Source organism: Eleutherodactylus coqui, chromosome 6 (genome assembly GCF_035609145.1).
Source record: "Eleutherodactylus coqui strain aEleCoq1 chromosome 6, aEleCoq1.hap1, whole genome shotgun sequence".
Taxonomy (NCBI): domain Eukaryota; kingdom Metazoa; phylum Chordata; class Amphibia; order Anura; family Eleutherodactylidae; genus Eleutherodactylus; species Eleutherodactylus coqui.
Window position 1 is genome coordinate 20,028,524 of NC_089842.1, and position 16,080 is coordinate 20,044,603.

The 16,080-nt window shown below is 42.0% G+C and overlaps 1 protein-coding gene across 1 annotated transcript in view; it reads left to right on the forward strand.

Annotated features, from left to right (window-relative positions):
- The first annotated feature begins 733 nt into the window (after nt 1-733).
- LOC136633501 (collagen alpha-5(IV) chain-like) overlaps nt 734-16,080 on the forward strand; it is a 191,095-nt gene continuing 175,748 nt past the window's right edge. Inside the window, exons 1-4 of the mRNA XM_066609262.1 lie at nt 734-855; nt 4,975-5,033; nt 11,017-11,043; nt 14,964-15,014. Of these exons, the coding sequence (XP_066465359.1) occupies nt 4,982-5,033; nt 11,017-11,043; nt 14,964-15,014 (130 nt within the window). The 5' untranslated portion in view covers nt 734-855; nt 4,975-4,981. The remainder of the gene's footprint in view (nt 856-4,974; nt 5,034-11,016; nt 11,044-14,963; nt 15,015-16,080) is intronic.

Consider the following 16,080-nt stretch of genomic DNA (forward strand, 5'->3'; position numbering starts at 1 on the left):
TGTTTAAGTATTTTCATCAGCCCTTTTAAAATGAATGAAACATGCATGTCCAGCACTCCCTTCATTCTGACATCACTGTGTGAGAGAAGCGACTCTGCAGAGACAAGCAGAGAGGGAAATGAAACCCTCATTCTTGGGATCGAACTGGGAGTCCAGTAATACAGTTCCAAGAATGCAGTTAACCTTTCCTAGTGAGCAACTGTTAGCAACAACATCAGAACCTTGGCCGAATCATTGCAAGTAAGCCAAGTGGTGCCCATTGTTCCAGATAGTGGTGCAACTTCCAGAGTGCAAAGGATAAGTCAAGACTGTTTCCTGTGCCTCCTATGCAGCTTCTCTGCATGTTTATAGCCTTGTTTGTGAGGAGATGATTTTCAACCCACATTGAGATCACTAATAGAGTTGAAAGTGGTATCACTACCGGGAGGCTTGATGGACTGTTTGCCCCATGGTTAAAGCTTAATTTGTGCAGACCATTTACACACAGATCGCATAGCAGTCGCATAATCTGCCATTGGCATTACACTAATTCTCTATGCTGGCTTCTCCATGTTGAGGTCTTCAAGCTCAGGGCCTCATGTCTGTCGATATCTTCGATTTTTTTTCCATGGGAAACAAAGCATTATAATTAAGTGTTTACTTAGTTTGTAGAATTATGTCTGATGGTAGACATCTGAAGTCTCAGCTGATCTGCCTCATCTGGTTGAGCATACTGGGAAAGCCATTGCAGAGAGGAGAAATGAACCCTCCTTAAACAGGTAGAACAGAGGTATCGACAGAGGTATTAGCATATAGATATGTATATACACTAGGGCTCTAGGAGGAAGGTGACTCTCTTCCCAACAGTCCTGACTGGTAAGTCTCTTTACATCTCTTCTTCATAGTCTTATAGGTTGGTATTATCTGGGCTTTTTCTCAGTATCCTAAACTAGAATTACTAACATGGAAAAGACCAAATAATAGCCTAATTACAGAGTTATAGACCCCTGAAGCCAAGTTAGGACCCGAGAAAAGTAAGACGTTTGCAACCCCACTCCTCTGTCTTGCCATTTGCTACAGTTCAGTTTACAATAATAGCCCAATATTAGAGTCATGGAAACAAAGTTTAGAAACCTCCCACCTCCTTTGTCTTGCCCTTTGCTACAGTTGAGTTTACATAGTTACATACGTATATAGTACACCTGAAAAAAGACTTGTGTCCATCAAGTTCAACCAAGGGATTAAATAGATTATATTGATGAGTGAAAGGGATGTGGGTAAATGCTAGAATCCTATTCCCCCCATTGTTCTAGAGGAATGTACCCTCTGCCAATAAGGCATGAGCCAATTTGCTGCAAAAGGCAAAAAAATTTCCTCCTGATCCCAAGTTGCAATAATACTGAATCAACATTCAAACCACGAATTCTATAGTTTTCCATAAATGTTATTTTGTTCTATGAAATCGCTTAAATCCTTTTTGAAGCCATCAACTATTTCATCTGTGACCAAATCTGTGGTTACTGCACTACAGATTCATAGTAGCTTCAGTGCCTTTGAAGATTGAGCTTTTTTTTCTCCAGATGGAAAAAGCGCCCCCTAGCCTTCACAGGGGATTTTTCCATAGATTTTCACCATATTTTTTGTACTGCCATGTATATACGTTCACAGGGTCCTCGTGTCCCTCTTATACATCTCTTCTTCTTAAGACTAAATAATTGTATGTTTTTAAGTCTTTCCTCATTAGCTAAGATCCCTGAGGGCTCCATATTAGTTTAGGCGTTCTTCTTTGTTCCTTTTCTCACTCCAGGGCGAGACGCACAAAATGCGCACTGCAATAGACCTCATTATTTTCAGTGGGACTATTTAGATGTGTGACTTTTCTCTCCCAGGGATGCTGCTGGATAGATAAATCGGAGGACGTTCTATTTTTCTGCAAGTTTGCAGAAATCTCGTCCATGGTTTCCAATTGGTGAGAAAAAAAATTGCATCGCACTTGCATGTATATACGAGTTTAATACGAGTGCGATGGTATTTTTAATTTTTGCTATTGAAAATACATGGGATCTTCACGTACCTGAAGAACGCGTCTGAAAATCGCATGTTCTGGGATGTGATGCAATTGTCTTGCAAATCGCAACCCACTCGCACTGAACATTGTAATTTTACTAGCATGATATCGTTCCGAGTTTCTGAGCCCGATATCATACCCGCCCGTGTAAATGTCCCCCCATTGTGCATTCACATGGGTGAGTACGTTAACGTCCGAGAACCTCAGACCAATAGAGAACTTTTAAACCTGTGATTTTGTGTGTGAGCATGATGCGCGTTTGCCTAAAAATCCCATTGCGTCTATGTACTTGTGATTTTCACATGCGTGAAACGATTGCAAGTGCTTTCAATAGCTTCAGTGGTAAAAATTGCACTCGCTTGCAGATCGCAGGGCTTGTGAGTGCCATGGGGTATTTTTTTAAGCTTCCATAAAAAATAATGGGCTATTCCTTGCAATGAATCGCCCAAACATAGGATATGGAGCAATTTTTCAATCCAGTAGCATCGCTGTGAGAGAAAACGCTCATCTGAATAAACACATTGCAGCCACATACTTTCACTCATGAGGTCCATCCATATCGCTATCGGACAGAACTCACTATAAAAATTCCCCATGAGAATGCACCTTTAGGCCTCTTTCACATGGGGATTTACATGTACAAAAATCACGCGCCTAAAACCTTTCCGACTATTAGAACCAATGGTTTCCTATGGGAATGTTCAGATGTTTTTGCGCATCCAAAATTCCTTCCTCTGAACGCTCCCATAGAAGCCTTAGGCTAATTTCACACAGGCGAGTGCGATATTGGGCTGTAAAACTCGTCCCGATATTCTCTCACTCGCATGTGATGTCACCGCGGACATAAGACACTTTTGTGTTAAAAATACCTCCCATCACTTCAGGGAAGTAGCGATCCCAAAAGACTCGGCAGAGGATCGCAGAGTGTTTCCCATTGGGTAAAGCACGCATTGCACTTGCTATCGCGTACGAAATCTGACCTGTTCGCGTGCAGCCGGCCTTAGACAGCCTTCATATGCGCATATTTTAGCTCCGGATTTGGCCCGTGTTTTGCGTACCGTGATACAGAGCAAATGTAAATCTATGTATCTATTCACATGGCCCTATTTTCCACGGTCGTTTTTAAAACACCTATTTTCCCCCGTATTTGCCTCTGTATTTGTGCTATTTAGCCTGCTTTCAGACAAGTGCGTTGTAACATGTAGGTAATAGAGATGAGCGAGCATACTCGCTAAGGCACATTACTCAAGCGAGTAGTGCCTTAGCCGAGTATCTCCCCGCTCGTGTCTAAAGATTCGGGGAGCGGCGCGGGTGATAGGTGAGTTGCGGCGGGGAGCTGGGGAAGCGGGTGAGAGAGAGAGAGATCTCCCCTCCGTTCCTCCCTGCTCCCCCCGCCGCTCCCCGCTCCCCGCTGGCCCCCGAATCTTTAGAGACAAGCGGGCAGATACTCGGCTAAGGCACTACTCGCTCGAGTAATGTGCCTTAGTGAGTATACTCGCTCGTCTCTAGTAGGTAATATGGATCCGTGTTACGGACGTGTTATTGATGACATTACATATGTATGTGATCAGTGTTTCATCAGTATTTGATTAGTATTTATCGCCATTTATTTTTTCTACTTGGTAAATACTAACCCATGTTTACCCAATAGAAAATAATAGCGATGCGGAGGCAAATCCAAAAAAATAGGTCATACTGCGTATTTAAAAAACGTCCGTGTGAATAGATACATAAATTTACATCAGCTGAAAAACACTGACTAAATACGGGGATAAAGTGCGCCCTACTAGACGCTGCCTTTCTATTGGGTAAATATGGATCGGTATTTACCCAGGAGAAAATAAAAAATACAGCGGCAAATACTGGCGACATACCGTCATAATGACATCCGCAGCACATCCGTAATATGGATCCTTTTAGGGACGTGTATGAATAGGCTCATCTGAAACCGGCCTAAGTCAAGTGCGATATCAGCCTAGAAACGTGACCATTTCGCACCTGCAAATGTGATTTTTTTTTCCTGTGATAGCAATTTGCATTTTGCGAGAAAAACGCATAGCATCTCGCACATATGATTTTAACGCACTTTTTTTGAAAATGACATGTCAATTCAATAGAGACAATTACAAAATGCATTGCTCTAGTATGAATCCCCTGCGATCATGAGAACTGCACCCTGGAATGCTTCTGTGAATGGAGTGGTGGTGGCCATGCATGGCCATCGCTCCATTTACTTCTATGGGACGGATGGAGATTGCTGAGCACATCGATCTCTGCCTATTCCACAGAAGTAAATGGAGTGATGGTTGAAAACGTGCACCACTGCTGCATTCCCTGGGGCTTTTGGGGACATAGTTCTAGGGACTTGTATGCTGCCAGCGGTTGTACCCCCAATGTTCAATTACTTAGCCCTTACCAAGTGGATTGGGAATATATGTCTTTGGCGATAAAGCCCCTTTAATACATAAGTTATAGAGTAGAGGACCCGGTACCGTACCTTGGGGTACACCACTTAAAGCCAAGAACCAGTCCAAGTAGGAACCATTGACCACAATTCTCTGGATATGATCATTGAGGCACTTTTCAAAGCTATCAAGGGAATATACTGGGGTTGGAGCGGAAGCCACTGCTCTGTCCTGTATAGTGGCCGGCACTTGTAATTGCAGGCTAGGGTCCCATTGATTTCAATGAAAGCTCCGCTTGCAGTTTCCAGCGCCGGCCACTACACAGAGGTTGGAGCAGCGGCTTCTACTCCGACTCCGGTGTATCAGTGGGTGCTGCCTGGTAACTCCTTTAAAGTCCTAATACATCTTTTTTTACCGATTAGCCGTCTATGAAGGAGTTTATGCTCCAACAATTCTCTTCTGAATGATTGTGATACTTTTTAGTATAGGGCTGCATTATACCTTCTGTTCTTCTCTCTACAGATTAGTCATGGACTGGCTTGGGGTCTTCACATTGCTGACCTTCACTCTGGGAGTCTGCGGTAAGCTCTCAGCCTTCATACTCTGAGAAAGTTTGGTTTACAGATATTTTTCCCATCTATTTTTTGTCTGGAAACATATAATTCTGTAGATTATTTTAGATCTCACTGATACGTGATTTACAGCCAAAGATATCAGGAGCAAAAATTTAAGATAAACTTTGTCTAAATCCCTCAAGGCCTCGTTCAGACAAGCGTGTTTTTAGCGCAGCTAAGCAGCGCTCACACGGGATTCTATAGGAACCAATAGGTTCCTATAGAAGTGTTCACATGGACGATTGTTAGACGCTCTGATACAGCGCGTTTAACAAAGAGAGGACATGCGAGCAAACTCACATGTCGGCTCCGAGGTGCGCTAAGATAAGACATGTCCCATCGTTGCTGCGTGTTTTTCCTTCTCCTCTGGCAACCTTGAAAGCACGCAGCACACGTCTCGGATTGTGTGAACGGGCGACTTCACGGAGCTTAAAGTCGCCCGTTCACATGATCCTTTCAGGACTATAGCAGCATGAAACAAACGCTTGTCTGAACGAGGCCCAAGATCCAGGCTGTTTTGTATCTTAAGTACCAGACACTTTTTAGGGATTTTACCCATGTGGTTGTTTACTGCCCTAGTTTTTGTCCTTCAGCTACCAAAATTATTTTTGGTGCTTTTTTTTCCGCGACATATAGGGCTATTTTTTTGTCTTTTTTCATTGACTTTTTTTCCATATTTTTATTTTATTGGGGGTAAAAAGCTAAAAAAAAAGATTTTTTAAACATTAGCAGTTCTTTTTCAATCAGTATATTTACGCTTAAAGTACAGGAATGGGTTCCTGATTTTGTTTCGGACGTTTTGATATATAATATGTGTAGTTTTGGATTGCATACGGTGACGGTTCCGGTTGGTGACGGCTTTGGGTCATTTTCTTTTTTATGTATATATTTTTATTTTATTCTGTAATTTTGTTTTACATATTTTTAAAACCATTTTTTACTATTGATGACCCCATGATGCCATATAAGACCCCTGACGGTAATTTGCATGGTCTTCATTTTTTATTTCATCCTTTTCCATGGTAGCTGGGGCATCCATAGGAGCCTTATCCGAAGGAGCCCCAGTTACAAGGGAAAACATCCCCCTGTAGTGACAATAATCACTGGCAGAGTTGATCAGGGTCTTCTAGGACCCTGCAGCTCTACTGTGACATGGATCTCCTAGTGGTCACGTGATCGCCGGGGCACTTAGTGGATGTTATACTTCTACTTTTACTTCTTAGTACATAGCACTCATTGAGCGCTATGTACATGGGAAAGGAAAAGGCAGAAGTGGTTAAAAATCGCTTCTTCCTTCACCTCTAGGTTCTCATCTGAGAACTCGGCCTGGTTCCTGCTTGATTTCAGCAGCAGAGGCTTTAATCCTGTGCCGTATTTTTGCTATCGGCGGGGATTAATGCCCAGGACCAAGTACAGTAAATTAACAGTGCTTGGTCCTTAAGGGGTTAAAGAAATGCTACAAAACACAATAATTATAAGGGCTCCTCACACAAACATACGTTCGCCCGTATATTCACATAAATGAATTTTTGCCACAGTTGACTCACGATCTTAATTGTCATATTTATAGCCATTCACTCAGGGAGCTGCCTGCGTATATGTTAAAATACACACGGAACTGATAACAAGCAATTATCGGAAAAAAAATGCTTGGAATGACAATTACTTCTTTTCTCAGCGTTGTTAGCAGGGTGACTCCCCACCCTCCCTTTTTTCCAGCTGCAATGGAAGTCCATGCGCTGCGTTCACAGCAAAAGATAGGTCAAGACTAGTGATGAGCGAGCATACTCGCTAAGGGCAATTGCTCGAGCGAGCATTGTCCTTAGCGAGTACCTGCCCGCTCGGAAGAAAAAGTTCGGCTGCCGGCGTCGGGCAGGGAGCGGCGGGTGAGACCGGGGAGGAACGGAGGGGAGTTCTCTCTCTCTCCCTCTCCCCCCCCCCCCCGCTCCCCCTGCTTACTGCCGCAACTCACTGCTCACCGAGCAGAACCTTTTCTCTCGAGCGGGCAGGTACTCGCTAAGGGCAATGCTCGCTCGAGCAATTGCCCTTAGCGAGCATGCTCGCTCATCTCTAGTCAAGACCTATCCTTTCATGCATCACATCAAAAAGATGGTCAAGTGGGTCCTATTTTTCGCATTTGAATAATTTGCATGGAAACAACATGTTTGTCTGAATGAAGCCATTGAAATCCAATGCTTCACACGTTCTCGTTTTATGTGCGACATTTAAACATGTGGAAATACCTGCGTAAATACAGTCATCTGAATAAACCCTACGTGCTGCAGAGTGTCCAGAGCGGAGCATTCCGCAGAGCAAAATCTGCATGGAAAAACAGATTGGTACAAAGTTTGATGCAGGATTTGATGCGGGATTCACGCTCTCATTTGAAGAGGTGGATTCCGCATCAAACATCAGCTGCTGTAATTGACATCTTGCGGATTTAAATTCTGCACCGCATGTCCATTTCCGCAGTGGAATTTTTCCAGCGTGTAAAAACGAGATTTTTAAAATCTCATTCGCTTTGAATACTCACATGTCACAGATTTCCATGTGAAGGGCCCACATGGAGGATCCGCGACAAACCCTCCCTATGTAGGCATAGTTCAAGTTGACAGCTGTATTCTACATTTTTTAAATTAATTTCATGTTTTTCGTGTTCCTTCATGTCCTCAACGTCTATGAATAGATTCTTGTAGAATAGGCTATATATGGGAGACACATCACCACCTAGTGGTCATGTTGAGTACATTTTTGTTTGTTTTTGAAGAGTATTAGCTTTGTGCTGTTACTTAGCCCTTCAAAGACACAACTTGTTTTTCTATTTCCCACCTTCCAAAGATCATACATCTTTTTATTTTCCGTCCACATAGCTGTCTGAGGATCGTTTCTTGCGCATTGAGTTGCATTTTGCATTGCCACTATTTAATGGATCATATACTGAAAAGCGTTTTAAAATCTGGAGTGAAATGGGAAAAATGCAATTGCATCATCTCATGGGATCTTGTATTGCGGTGTACACACTGCAGCAAAACTGACATGATAACTTTAGTCTGGCGTCGGTAGGATTACCAAATTTATATTTTTTGCTGTAGCACAAAAAATTTATTTTCTGTCACCATTTTCTAATGGCCACAAGGGACCTTTCACACGGGGCAGAATATACCGTACAAGCATCGCTGAATATGTTTCCCCTGAACTCCACACCAAATTCCGCACTGCAAACGGTGGACTTTGGTGCTGAATTACCGGCAGCATTCTGCTATTTTTAATTCCACACCAAAATCTACTAATTAGCAGTTCGGATTTTGATGCTGAATATTCGGCAGAAGGACATATTCTGCATTGCTGTTTTGGAATATTCCCATTTGAAGGGTCCCATATATATATATATTTTTTTCTGTCAATGAAGCTGCGTGAGGGCTTGCTTTTTGCAAGACCTGTGGATTTCGTTGGTACTATTTGGGGGTACATACCTTTTTTTAAATCGCTTTTTATTATGTTTTTACTTATAGACAGGATGATCAAAAAAAGCGCAATTCCAGCATTAGAGCTTACTCAGATCTGCGTATATCGGCCGGGTATTCACGTCCGGCCGATATACGCTGTCCCTCTCTGCAGGGGGAGGATGTGGGCTGAGCTGGGAGCAGTGCACTGAGCTCCCACCCCCTCTCGACCCCTTGCCACTATTTGCAATGGGAGGGGGCGGGGCGAGACGTAGCTCTGCTCCTGTCCCGCCCCTCCCATTGCAAATAGTGTCGAGGGGCGGAGAGGGGGCAGGAGCTCAGTGCACTGCTCCTGGCCTGGCCCGCCTCCTCCCCCTGCAGAGAGGGACAGCGTATATTGACCAGGCATTAAAACCTGGCTGATATATGCATGTCTGAATAAGCCCTTATGCATGTTTTTTTCAGAAAACATTCACCGTGCAGTAAAATACTATTTTACTAGATCAGACTTTTACAGCTGTACTGCTTCCAAATATGTTTTTTTGTTGAGAGCTTTTTTTTTATTCTGATAATTATCCTCATTATTAATATTATGGGAAAAGGATTTTTTGTTTACTTTTTAATATTCTTTACTTTTTAGAATTTAAAAAATGCACTTATTTTACATTTTTTTATTACCATAGGGAAACTGAACTTGAGATTGTTTGATCGCTTATACAGTATACTGCAGTACTTCAATATTACAGTACATTATATTTCTACAAGTGTCCTATTAAGATGTACCACAGGCAGATATCCTTGGATGCTCTAGGGGTTTCCATGACACCTAAATGGAACCCCACCGTCTCACCACACTGGGGCTGTTCAGGACCTCTGAATGCCAATTTGGCCATTTAAATGATGCCATCAGAATTGACTGCAGCATTTAAAGGGTTAACAGCTGTAGCTGGATTGAGCCCTGATCATGGCTGTTGAGGCCGGGTGTCAGCTCATGCCATTCCAATTCTGCTCATATATATGTGGCTGATGTCTTCAAGGGGCTAAAGGGGTTTTCCAGGTTTAAACTACTCATAATCTATCCTTAGGGTTAGTTGTCAATAGTAGATTAGCAGAGGTTCCCTACCCAAATGAATGGAAATTGTGTCAGTAGTACCATTAGGGAGTGTTGCAGAGTGTAGAGCACACAGTGGCTCCATTTAGTAGCACAGTGACCCCAGGTGATGGACCTCCCCCAATTGGCTATTGATAACCAATACTGGGGATAGGTGTTCAATAGTTTAAACTTGGAAAGCCCCTTTAAAGGAAGTCTGTCGCTTGAATATAGCACTCCAAAGGAATCCTATAATAAGATTTGGGACTAGCATGAAACTAAATGTACCCTTATTTTGTTCCACTAGGAGTCCAGTCCTGAAATATCTTATTTTCTGTGCTTTCCTTGTGATATGCATATTGCTGTTAAACTGACTGATGGATGGTTCTTTACTAGGGATGAGCGAGTATACTCGCTAAGGCACTACTCGCTCGAGTAATGTGCCTTAGCCGAGTATCTCCCAGCTCGTCCCTAAAGATTCGGGTGCTGCTGCAGCTGACAGGTGAGTTGCGGCGGGGAGCGGGGCAGAGCGGGCGGGAGAGAGGGAGAGAGAGATCTCCCCTCCGTTCCTCCCAGCTTTGCCCTGCAGCTCCCCGCCCCGCGCCGGCCCCTGAATCTTTAGGGACGAGCGGGGAGATACTCGTCTAAGGCACAATACTCGAGCGAGTAGTGCCTTAGCGAGTATACTCGCTCATCCCTATTCTTTACCAAAACTTGTCTGGTCACTCTCTGCCTTCTTTGTTGAAACACGCCCATTTTGATCTTGATTGATGTTTCAAGTTCAAAGAACCAGAGGTGCCATATGGATGAGATACATTGCTCTTGCGGCACATTTTGGGTTTGGGGCATATACAGTCTCGTAATCTCATCTGATCATTATCCTCAATGATGTCATTTTCATGCGCCAAAACCCCAATAGCGGTACAGGTACAGTTTATCTGGAATCTGTCCCCGGCTCCTAAAGTGGTGACGTCAATCAACATGAAGATGGGTGTACTTGAGCAAACAAGGGCAAGAGAGCCTGGATGAGTTTGGAAGAAGAACTGTCCACAGCAATTTCCATATGGTGTGTGAAGCACGCAAATAGGATATTTCGGGATCGGAACACTTTGAACATCTAGATTCAAGTAACTTCATTGAACAATGAACAAGTGTGTACATATGATAGCGGGAGAACACGTTCCTGTTATAGGGCCCTTGCAAAGAGAGGACTCATCCCAAGGAGGCCCCGCCCCCTTTGTTATTAAATAGCAAGTTCATATGCAAGAGAAACTATATTGTTCTACTTGGTTATGTGTAGTTGCAGTTTTGCATTATTTTGCAGCTTGTGTAACCCAACCTTCTTTACTTATGCTGGCTTTTTATCATGACAGTTGAATTTCAGAAATTGAAGACATTTTTTGTATATTTTGTCTAGGTGATGACTTGGAGGCTGAGTTGTACTGTGAGTATTCTATCTATTTCTTTCATGATGCACATGTGCTCAGCTCTGCTCTCTATTGGTGATATATAGTATATACAATTATCTAAATGTGCTCATCAGTAGTTGGTCATAATTTATAATCGGCAATAAGGCTACCAGGATCTGATTTGGGATCAGAGCTCTCTCATGTGCGAGTTCTTAGTTAACGAAAAACAAGAGACATCAACTAAGTGAAGCCACTACTGTGCCCTTTCTGATCAGCTCAGCCCAGTGGTAACTTTACTTATCGTGTAAAACAGCGCAAAAGAATGTATAGTGTTCAAACATGGTAAACCAGCAGCCTGAACACAGCAAGTCATACATGTTCTAACACTGAAGCATCAATACATAATGTGACGTTTGCTTACGTTTTCTTAACTCATTAGCAAGAAAGCCTGTTTGCATGTAACCTTTTATTGTCGCATTCCAGGACTTAATAATTTTTTCCTTTGACATATAAGGGCTTGTTTTTTGTGGGACAAGTTGTAATTTCTAATAATTTTGGGTACATATAATGTCTTGTATAACTTTTATTATTCTTTTTAGGGGGATTGGGAAAAAAATAAATTCTGTCATTTGTTTTTTGGATTTTATTTTTCAGGGTTCAGTGTGCAAAATAAATAATGTCGCAACAATTCTGGCGAAACCAAGTTTATACTTTTTTTAATGTTTTGCTATTTGTACACAAAAAACACTTAAAAAAAAAACATTTGCTTTTGTGTCGCTGCATTCCAAGGTCTCATATCTACAAGATTACGTGGTTTCTCTTGCTGGGAACAATCACATTTTGCATTCCAAGACTCATAGCATGTTTATTTTTCCAACTACTTGTTTTCTGTGAACTCTAGCCTTCATTTATCCAATTTTTGGGAACATCTCTAGAGACAAGATTAACAAAATTTTCAATTGTGGCATGTTTTTTATTTTTGTTTTTAACGACGTTCACCGTTCAGTAGAAATGATATGTTAAATTAATTCTGCTGGTCGGCCTATTTACACCAATACCGAATTTGTAAAAATTTTTTTTTTTTTTTTGCAGTGATGTCATTTGAGCTTTTCTTTATTCATTTTTGATCTGTGCAATGCACTGATCACTTTCTATTTTGTTTTTGTAAGGCAATATATGAAAGATTTGCTGTTTTCCCATGTTTTTTGTAATTTTTTTTATAGCATCCACTGTGTGGGTTAAATAATGTACTAACTTATTTGTCTGGGTCATTACAAACGAAGTGACACCATATGTGTGATATTTTTCTACATAATAAAGGGGAAAAGCTGCATCCTGTAGATCTTTTATTATAAAAATTAAAAACCAGTGTATGTCTATATCCAGACTCCCTTCTCCCTCCTACTGCTGTACACTCACACACACACGCAATGTATAACTCATATACCTAAAAGAGAACATAAAGCCATAGAACCTACATCTGAGATCACACAAACCAAAGAAACAATAACATAAATACAAACATAACTAATAGAGATGAGCGAGCACCCAAATGCTCGGGTCCGCGTTATTCGAGTCGAGCTTTTCGTAAAATTCGAGAGCTCTACTCAAGTAATGAACCCCATTGACTACAATGGGAGACTCGAGCATTTTTGTATGTGGGATGCTGGGTCCCGAGCTTCTTTTTTTTCTTGGTTCTCTCTCTCTCGCTCTCTCTCTTCCCCTGCCTGCCTGTCAAAAAATTTGCCATTGACGCGCGCGCTGCGTTGTGGCAGGGAGGAGCCAAAACAGGCACGTCACAGCGGGGAGGAGCCAAAAACTGGGGTGGGGTTGAATACGGCGTGATGCTCATTCGAGTAATGAGCACCATCGAGTATGCTAATACTGGAATGAGCATTAAGCTCGGCAGAGTATGTTCGCTCAACTCTAATAAGTAACTAAAAACCAACATAAATGCAAAGTCCAATCAGCATACAATAACTACTACCTAAATTTTATATACATATATATATTTAATTTTTTTAATTAATTTTTTTGGGTTCCCCAGTGCAGCTCAGGCTCTGCATGCTCCACAAGTTCAAAGTCCAGGACGTGCCAAGCCATGCCAGGGATTTTTTTTCTATAATAATAGTATACTGTGCCTGCCACAGTCTGGGGGCCACATTCGCTCTTCCAGTCTGTGCCCAGTCTGTGTTCAGGACATGCCAGGCTACAGCTCAAGTGTGAATCCCACTCCCCCAGTTCCCCACCCAACTTACCTACCACCCAAAATGTAAATACATACTTATATGCAAACATATAATAAACTTCAATAAACTAACATACATATCATACACTATATACACTATTCACATAGCATGAAAGCCTAAGGTCTGTTCTCCTGCAGCCCTACTACTTTCCATTTTGCCCAAACAAAAACAAAAGGCTTAACCCTTTGCAAGCCAATTTTGGATTCAGGGTTTCCTAGGGGGCCTTCTCTTTCTGCCATTATACAATGGTACCTTCTGCTGGCTAGAGCCAGTACTGCGGTATGGGACATGCTGGAGAGGCCCCGACAACAGAGCGGCCAGTAATATACAGTAAGAATACCTTGCCTGGCGTCTTCAGACATTACAGCTGCACAGGCTTCAATCAGAATTTTGGAAGACGTTAGACAGTGTATTGGAAGAGGTTAATGGTGTATTTGCAGCTGGGATTGAAGATAATAAGCCGGGCACAGAGATGACCAGACATATGATGGATACAAGTCACATGTTAGCACGATTGCGGTTGGATTTTTTGTGATTGCAACATTACAATTGTGACAACTTGTGACACTGTGAGTTCAATAGCAGTGCGATGCAATTCAGGATGCCAGCTCACCACATGGACATACTTCCCATTAGGCGCCCGGGCAGGTGCAGGAACACCATTAATAGAGGTAGAAAAAAAACATTCCCACTTCTGGGGATTGCAGCATAAAACCGCTTTTTATTTAAATATCATAAATTAAATTATGAACTTTATTCAAAATACGTAAATATAATTTTGTAAGATGTTTTTAATTAATGCTATTTAAATAAAATATTGTTTGTTTGCAAGAATCCACAGAAGTGCTGAAATTTTGTTTCTAATTCATCAGCAGTGCAATATCATTGTGTTACACCGCAGTCTTTGGCTGCGCATCCTCTTTCATAGCAAAAGTCATTGTGCAGCCATAGCCATACAGATTGACTATTAGAAGCATAATTAAAGGGGTTGTCCCGCGGCAGCAAGTGGGTCTATACACTTCTGTATGGCCATATTAATGCACTTTGTAATGTACATTGTGCATTAATTATGAGCCATACAGAAGTTATAAAAAGTTTTTTACTTACCTGCTCCGTTGCTAGCGTCCTCGTTCCCATGGAGCCGACTAATTTTCGCCCTCCGATGGCCAAATTAGCCGCGCTTGCGCAGTCCGGGTCTTCTGCTCTCTTCAATGGAGCCGCTCGTGCAGAATGCCGGCTCCGTGTAGCTCCGCCCCGTCACGTGCCGATTCCAGCCAATCAGGAGGCTGGAATCGGCAATGGACCGCACAGAAGAGCTGCGGTCCACGGAGGAAGAGGATCCCGGCGGCCATCTTCACCGGTAAGTATGAAGACGCCGGACCGCCGGGATGCAGGTAAGCGCTGAGCGGTTTGTTTTTTTAACCCCTGCATCGAGGTTGTCTCGCGCCGAACGGGGGGGGGGGGGGGTTAAAAAAAAAAAAAAACCCGTTTCGGCGCGGGACAACCCCTTTAATGTATCTCTGCTCAATAGTATGTAGTCATGCAGTTGACCCCCAAGGTCAAACCTCATCTTCATATTCTCTCAAATGTTATCGTGTAAGAGCTATAAAAATGAATTTTTGTAAATGATCTGATAAATTGTACAATTGTGATACAGAACGATGAATATTTTTGGAAGAAAATTGGATTTTTTTGTTTTTATATAGGCAAATGTTTCTCATATCGCGGTCAGATAGTAAACATTCAGGACCTGACGGGTAAGTTTAATTACATTGCCCTATCCTTCAGGTGTTTTTCCTCTGAGTCTGAGTGTTGATATAACTCTTAAATAGTTGTGTTTTTTCTTTCCTGAATCTAAATTTTCTCAATCACTCTATCATAAACAGCTGAGATGAAGCTGAAGGAATCTGTTGATCCTCGGGTGTTCTGAGATGTTTTTGTACTTTATTTGTAAACCTTTCAGGAATAATTTCCAAAAACATCTCTTCTTGACTCTGCATTGATCATGGCATTGGTTTCTGTGTGAATACATGTTGAATAGAAATGAGCGAGCACCCAAATGCTCGGGACCGCGTTATTCGAGTCGAGCTTTTCTTAAAAGTCGAGAGCTCAACTCGAGTAATGATCCCCATTTACTACAAGGGGAGTAGCCAAAAACTGGGGCGGCATCGAACACGGCTTGATGCTCGTTCGAGTAACGAGCACCATCGAATACGCTAATACTCGAACGAGCATCAAGCTAGGCAGAGTATGTTCGCTCAACTCTAATATTGAATCCTTCAGACACTCTATATACTGCCATATGGTACTTATGTATGGAAATGTTTTATGGGAATGTTCTGTTCTCCAAGCTATTGTTTTAGGGAAAAATATCTCCATTATACAGCAGTTTGACATAATCATTTTTCTGTAGGAATATGAATTATGGTCAAAGTTTTGAAATTAAAAAGAGGCCACATTTTTTAGTGATGGTTAGATTCAACACAGATATGCAAGACTAATATCAATAGTTTAACAAAGCTGCAGGGCATCATAAATCAATAATTTATATATCAGGTGTAGATAATATCTCTCTCCTGTAACCCATGCACATAACAAAAAAAGTCTCTTTTCGACAGCATATATCAATCAGAAGAAAAGCGAACAGGAGGGCAGGACTTGTAAAAATACATATATTTATCAAATATGAGAAAGTCATATATCCAGAAAAAAAGGACACAGAAATACACGCATATATAAAAACCATTGAAGCAAAAGTCCCCACATAATGGTAGGAATCCCTGAGAGCATAACACAAGTCCATGCAAATGTACATCATCAGGT